The sequence below is a fragment of the Sturnira hondurensis genome, unplaced genomic scaffold (assembly GCF_014824575.4).
Source record: "Sturnira hondurensis isolate 20B ecotype Veracruz unplaced genomic scaffold, ASM1482457v3 Scaffold0014302, whole genome shotgun sequence".
Classification (NCBI taxonomy): Eukaryota; Metazoa; Chordata; class Mammalia; order Chiroptera; family Phyllostomidae; genus Sturnira; species Sturnira hondurensis.
The window spans coordinates 4,341,843-4,349,131 of record NW_028086933.1 but is presented as its reverse complement, the minus strand read 5'-3'; the positions used below and the strand labels follow the sequence as shown (position 1 = coordinate 4,349,131).

At 44.2% G+C, this 7,289-nt stretch overlaps 1 protein-coding gene and 1 long non-coding RNA gene across 2 annotated transcripts; both read left to right on the top strand.

The window, feature by feature from the left end:
• The first annotated feature begins 2,251 nt into the window (after nucleotides 1–2,251).
• On the top strand, nucleotides 2,252–6,808 carry LOC118998497 (uncharacterized). Its single transcript, XR_005068868.1, has 2 exons — nucleotides 2,252–2,474; nucleotides 6,471–6,808. It is a non-coding gene; the product is annotated as an uncharacterized LOC118998497 (long non-coding RNA).
• ADO (2-aminoethanethiol dioxygenase) lies at nucleotides 2,486–5,777 on the top strand. The gene has a single exon (XM_037062693.1). The coding sequence runs from the start codon at nucleotides 2,764–2,766 to the stop codon at nucleotides 3,574–3,576; it is 813 nt and encodes a 270-aa protein (XP_036918588.1). The 5' UTR covers nucleotides 2,486–2,763; the 3' UTR covers nucleotides 3,577–5,777.
• Nucleotides 6,809–7,289: the final 481 nt, after the last annotated feature.

Sequence of the window (7,289 nt, the reverse complement as noted above, 5' to 3'; positions counted from 1 at the left end):
ATTTATTCAAAGATTGTGTATTTATTCATACATATTTAAACTTCAGCCACCTTCAAAGCACTGTCCATTTGATGCAATACACCTATTGAGACTTTTTTCCACTGCTCAAAAGTTTCCTGAACTATTTGATTTTGCTCCCTGTTAGTGATTCTGCTGTTTTTGTTTCACCACTTCCACATCAGCAAAATGTTTCCCTTTGAGGACTTTTTTCACCTGGGAAAACAAACAAAAAATCACTTGGGATGAGATTAGGTGAATGGAGGGTGGAGCACTGGGGTCATGCCGTTTTGGGTCAAAAACTGAACACTTACCACAGTGTGGGCAAATGTGTTAAAAAATCACCCATCGTGACATGAATAAAAGTGTTGAGTCATAAAAAATGCACTGAAGCGGAACACAGCCTCTCACAACAATGCCAACTGGTACACTGATACAGATGGGTTCCTAGAACACTCACCTGGTGGGGGACACCTGTACTATAAGGTGCCCACCTTCCAGAAGATAATACCGGGCTTTTTTTAAGGGTCTTCCCTTGTATTATTTAAATTCATTGGTCTTCACAGCTTTTAACCATTTTAAACTACAGTAATAGCTATTATAGGACAACTACAATGTTCTACATGGTACTCCAGTGTTGTACACGTTACTCCACTTATAGATGAGCCCCAGTCAAGTAAGTACAGCCAACTGTAAGAAGTGACAGATTCAGAAATCAATCTGTACAAGTATGTCACTAAAGTCTGTGCTCTGTGAAGCCTATACCTCCCAATAATCATATATTAGAAGTAAAACCAATAAATAAAAACCCAGATTTGTATATGAAGAGAGGTTTTTCTCTCAAATATTCCTCACTTTAGAAACCGACTGCCTGGGATTTCACTGCGTGATGAACTTCGACAGCACATTCAAATACATTAAAAATGGCCTGGCAGCCTCTGAAAATGAATTAATCTTAAAAGTCCTTGTCTAAAACAAATAAGCACTGTATCAATATCGCCAAATATTAAAAACTAATTCACTATTTAAAGATCTAACAGTGGGTCTCGAACTGGGCTGATAATCAAGAATCATTTGGGAAACAGCTTAAAAATAAAAGTTCTAGGCTTCACATTGGTTCTGAATCATAATCTCTGGGGTGTGACCCCCCAAATCTTTACTTTCATAAAGCTCCCCATGGGCTTCTGATGAGTAACCAGCATGCAGAACAACTGTTCCCCTCACCCCAGCATTCTACAAGGGAATAAACTGAGGCTCTAAAGACATAAATGTGGCACAGTAGACTGGAAAATCAGTATCCTCCACATTTGGTGCTTTGAATTCCAATTCATGCTACTGGTTTGAATGAAACTATATGCCCTGCAGATTACTTACCATCCTCACCATCCTGGAGCAATTTAATCCCTCATCTACAAACTGGGAATAATGGTGTTTATCTCTTAAGAGTTGTTGTGAGGATTAAGGTAATGCACTTTCATTATATAGGTTTCGTGGTGTTCATCACATAGGTTACTCAGATACATAAAAAAAGCATGCCATTTTTAACTGAAAAAGATTTACTAATCCACTCCAAATATGAAACGAAGAAGCCTATGTTTGACTTTGGAACTCCAAAGGAACTTTAAACTCCTGATTCTCACAGACCATTGTTTCTTACAGGATGCCTTAGAAATATCTAGTGAATCAAACTCCAATCAAAATACAGTAACCTGTATTTTTTAAAAAGCGTCCTCCCTTCCCCTCCTGCGCCCTGCTGTCAACCTGTTGCTTTTTAGGAAAACCCAGTTTTGATAAGCAGCGTTGTAGATTCGGTGACAAAAACGAATGGTCTCCAGAGACCCAGCAAAAAACTACTGTGCTCTGTAACCAGAAGAGCAGTGTCGTCAGACTCTGATGCAAACAACAGCTGGCGACAGCTGCGCAGAGTAGTCACTGTGACCACCAGGGAAGGCCTCAACCCTCTTATCTAAGAAACAAAAAATTATGAAAAGTGCCGTTAGAATCCCAGTGGCAGACAGTGTTGCGAAGAAGACCACGAGGTGCTTAAGCTGACTCAACGGCTACCTTCCAAGAAGTGAGGCCAGAGGGAAGTTAACTCTGCACGGTTGACCAAACCCAAGTGGCGTCAAAAGGTTAAGGACCTCTCGGCCTGTTCTTGGAATGGCCAAAAGCCTCCACCACCCTTACAAGCCACCTGCCGGAAGTTCGTCACCCAAGTCTGCAGAGGATGCCGGGAGTTGTAGTTAATGGGCTTTTTCCTGCGCCCCAGTTCTTTTGTTAAATATGCAAACACCTTGGAAGTGCACTGAAGGTCGCTTTATGACCAACAAATCGAATCCTCCCCCTTTCCAGCTGACAGAGGGAACTCTCAGCGCTTGTGCGGAATTTCGCACTACAAGTCCCAGCATGCTGTGCAAGGGGGCTCGGAGCGCCTGGCCACCGTCGTAAGTACGGGCTGCAACTGTGGGGCGTCTGGCGTAAGTCAAAGCCCACCACGGTCCACAAGTCCGGTGTCTGCTCCAGGGTCGTGAGTGCGGGGTGTGGGCCGTGCGCGTGCGCGCCCGAAGGGGGCGTGAGGCGGGCGCGCCGGGTCTTTTCGGAGGTCTTGCCTGCTGAGATTAACGGCAGCCGTGTCCCGCGCCCCACTGGTATTTGCCGGGCCTCCTGTCTCGCCTGGGGCTGCACGCAGCCCTGGCGGCCACCGGGGACCGCAAGGGGCGGAGGAAAGGAGGAGGCCGATCTCGGCACTCGGAGGATCAGCCTAGCATGCCCCGAGACAACATGGCCTCCTTGATCCAACGGATCGCCCGCCAGGCGTGCCTCACCTTCCGAGGCAGCGGGGGCGGCCGCAGCGCTTCAGACCGCGGCGCAGTGCCCGGTCCTGAGGTGCCGATGCCGCCGGGCTTCCCGGAGAACCTTAGCAAGCTGAAGAGCCTGCTGACCCAAGTCCGCGCTGAGGACCTGAATATCGCCCCGCGCAAGGCCACGCTGCAGCCTCTGCCGCCCAACCTGCCACCCGTTACCTACATGCACATCTACGAGACGGACGGCTTCAGCCTCGGCGTGTTCCTGCTCAAGAGCGGCACGTCCATCCCACTGCACGACCACCCAGGCATGCATGGCATGCTCAAGGTGCTCTACGGCACGCTGCGTATCAGCTGCATGGACAAGTTGGAGGCAGGTGGCGGGCAACGGCAGCGGGCCCCACCGCCAGAGCAGCAATTCGAGCCTCCGCTGCAGCCCCGGGAGCGGGACGCCATTCGGCTGGGCGTGCTGCGCTCACGGGCGGAGTACACCGAGGCCAGCGGCCTCTGCGTCCTTACGCCGCACCGGGACAACTTGCACCAGATCGACGCGGTGGACGGGCCCGCCGCCTTCCTGGACATCCTCGCCCCGCCCTACGACCCGGATGACGGCCGAGACTGCCACTATTACCGGGTGCTGGAACCTGTCAGGGCCAAGGAGCCCGCCGGATCGACCTGTGACCTGCCCCGAGAGGTGTGGCTCCTGGAGACTCCGCAGGCTGATGATTTCTGGTGCGAGGGGGAGCCCTATCCAGGTCCTAAGGTCATCCCTTGATCCTGCAAGGGCCCGGTAGCTCTGGGCCGAAGACGTGCCGTACTCAGATCTGGGACTGGCTGCCAGCGACCCATTACAAGGGCTCTCTCCCTACCCCCAGGCTGCCTGGGCATTGGATCTACTGGAGTGGGCTGTAGTTACTTCCTCTGGAGTCTTGGGAAGCACAGGCAACTGGACTGCAGCCACCAGGCACGGTTATGGGGGTGGGGTAGGCAGGGAGACTAGGTTGTTTTCTGGTTCTGTCATTGCCACCAGGGTTTTGATTTGTGGGGAGGGGGAGACGAGCATCTGAAGTGCTTCCATCCTAAAGCCATAATGACAGTACTCTTCTCTCTGTTCCCCATTCTGTGTAAGATAACACTGAAAGGTTTTCTCCCTGCCTCCACCTTGTTTTCCCTTGGGTTCTTATGTCCTTTACTCCGTAGTATCGTTTTAACTTATTGACTGTGCATGACCCAGTGGATTTTAATTGGTTTTGGTTTAAGTTAGGTCATTGGTTAAAAACTAGGTAAAGAGAGGAGCTGTTGTCTAAAGTGAGCCATCCTGTCTGATTAATTCATTGTGAAAATTACATCATTCTTCCAGAGTTGAGGGATCATCCCCAAAACATGACTATGCATGTAGAGGACATGATATTCTTTTTTCCCCTTGCCCAGTAGCTACATCTGGTTTACTCCAACAGCACCTACTAAGGAATTCACACGTACATATTTCAGGACAAATTGCCACAGTTTATCTTCCCCAAGAGTCTGCAGCTCTGTGAGTTGAGCAGATTTTTTTTTGTTGCACATTTCACATTTAATGCAAAAACTGTGTTTACCTGAAGTTATATTTTGTCACGGTGTGAGAGGTGATAGGGTAATTCTGTATTTTCTAACCAGAAGATTCAGAGATGCTGAATCTGCATGCTTCCAAACAACTGAATGTAAAACAGCGCTAGCCAGCGGTTGAATTCCATGTCCCTGTTTACTTCCAGTATTTTCCTGTAAAAATAGAGAAAAATGTTAATGACTGTTTCACATTTTCTCAGCCCTAATATTCCAGAGGGCTGGTGGTTCCAGCTGTGTTGTTGGCAGCTCTGTTCTCAGAACCCACTCCCTCAAGCAGGAGAGAGCCAGTGCTGGCTTCATCGGGTGTGTTTTTCTATAGGAAGAGACAAGCACTGCTGGTCAGGGGTACAGAATTGAGAGTTAACTCCACTGCTGGCCATTTTAGGATTTCAAAACTGTGGGCAAAACACTTCCCACACCCTCCTTCTTGTAACAGTTGAGCTATCTTTGACTGGCTTTATTTTTTGTCATTTTAATAGGCCAAGCAGCTTGGCCCTGTTTACAAACACATTGACACCGTTCGCTTCAGGCTATGGAGCACTATTTCTCTCTTTCTACTATTTATAGGATCCCCTTTTTTCACAAACTTTTAAGTAAAATGAATTAGAAATAAATACATTAAAATTTATCCAGCTGTTGTCTAAGCCCTGTTGATTGACTTGCCTATGCAGCAGTCCAGTTCTAATATCTGTAATAAAGAGAGATTTGCTATTGGTGGAAGGTGTGGACCCTCCAGGAAAAAAAAATGTGCCTTTGCTTCTTTATGCACACTGGATTACAGAGGCCCAGAGTGAAGGAATATCTGTTCCCAATTTTAAAGATAGAATGAAAAAAGATAAATTCTTGATGAATGATTTTTTTTATTTACAAAAAGGCTGCTTATTGAAGGTGATGTGCCACTCTCTATGTTATAAAGCATGATGGATATAATGCCAAGAATTTTCTCCAGGGTCACTAACGTTTTATGGTAGCTTCACACTGTGGTGTGATTTAGTATGTCTTGGGGACAGTTTGAAGTAGTTTTTCATGTGTTCAGTTTGAAAAGAAGTTCTACATATGCAAATTATGATTTTCTTAGAATCTAAGTATTCACCAAATGGGTGTTTTTCATAGCACAGTATGCATGTGTTTGGTTATCAATCACATAGCTACCAGTTTTTAATTATATTGTAACAAAAAGATGATTAATTTATTAAGTTTGTGGATAGTAATCTGCATGTTATGATACAACCTGGAGTACATTAAACTCACTGACAAAAAAATCTGGCAATGGGTCAGAAATAAAGGAAGAAATTTTTTCCAAACTTCACTATGAAAAGTTTTCAAGTACTCAAGTACAAGTAAACTAAACGAGGAAAAAAACCCAAAAACCTAAGGTGCTTTTCAAAAGAAAAACTGAAATTGTTGCAGGCCAAAACAGCAATATAATATCTCCAGTTGAAAAAGAACAGTGAACCTCTTGGTTCACTAATAAATTCTGAATAAATTAATGGGGAACACAAAATGTAACCTGTTACAGTGAGCCGCTAAAAAGAATATTCTTACTACAAAGGCAAATGTGCAAAACTTGCACATTTCTGCATAAACTGTTTGTCATGACTGTCTTCCTGTGCTGCTCTTGTGTTTCCTTGTATTTCTGCAATATAGACTTTTAACAACGACTGGGAAAAAGTTGTCTTCCCTATAAAGACTAATGAGCACAATGATACTAACCACTTAATGTTCCTGTTGAATAACAATGCAATAACTTCCTCTCATGGGTAAGAAGTTGTCTAAATACTTCTAAAGCTTTTTAATTTTCTCATTATTTCAAATGCCACTATATCAATGGAGAGTATTGTGTACCTGCCTACTACTTTATGAAAAGTGGTTTTTTACTAAGCCTGATTTGCACAGATTGAGTTTATACCAATTGCTGTTCATTAATGAAAGTGGTGAGCCTCTTTTTAAAGTAATACATGTTTGTCAACAGGAGTGGGTTCCTTGACCTTTTAACACCAATGTCCTTGAACTTCTCCCAAAAGCTGCATCTTTTATTCCTCCTTTTGCATCATCCCCTTGTAGGTGCCTCAGTCTCGGCATTCCAGGAGGACTCGTCATCACTGATGTATTCCAAATGACTGAATTTTGTGCTATGGTTCTGCTCAATGAAGAAGCAATACATCTTTGATTCAGGGCTCTGCTCACTGCAATTCAACTCTAACCTGAGGGCAGTAACACTCTTGTAACTCTGGTCTGAACTCCGGACCACTGATCCCTTCAGAGCAGAGGCGTCTACTGTCAGTGAAGAAAATCATAGGTGAAGTCCCATATAAATACTGAATCTTCACATCCAGGGATGTTTACGTTTCTGGATTAAAATCAGTGTACTTATGAAAAATAAAGGCATGTTTGAAATTGTTTAGAGGTAAATCTTATTTGACTAGTGCGAAACAGAGAAGGAAAATACTGCTATAGTGACTTTATTGTAACGGCTATTAAAAGTTCATGGTCTATACTGTAAGATTGTGTTGTGCTAAAAAAGGGTGACCTGCAGATTCTGAAGTTTATTTCCTGAGAGTGAGCTTTGAAGCAAACACTCTGAAACATACCTGAAACTATTTAATGTTTAATCCTACTATTTTGCTGCAACAGAAAATATCTTTTCATTTAATGTAAGAAAAAATAAGCTAGTACAGGAAAAACTTTCATCCACACACAAAAGAATCCTTGGACTTAAGTATTTTCTTGTCTTTCCTTCTATAGTAAAATTTGTTTGGACTGGAGATGTTTTAGGCACTTGGAGTGAAGTTGACCATTCTTTCACACACACATTGTATTGGACTAAAATATCACTATAGCTATTTTAAATATATACCAAGTGAGGTGCCTTAATTTCATAAG

Excerpts from the sequence above, each read along its gene's own strand:
- ADO (XM_037062693.1), top strand. The coding sequence starts at position 2,764 with ATGCCCCGAGACAACATGGCCTCCTTGATCCAACGGATCGCCCGCCAG.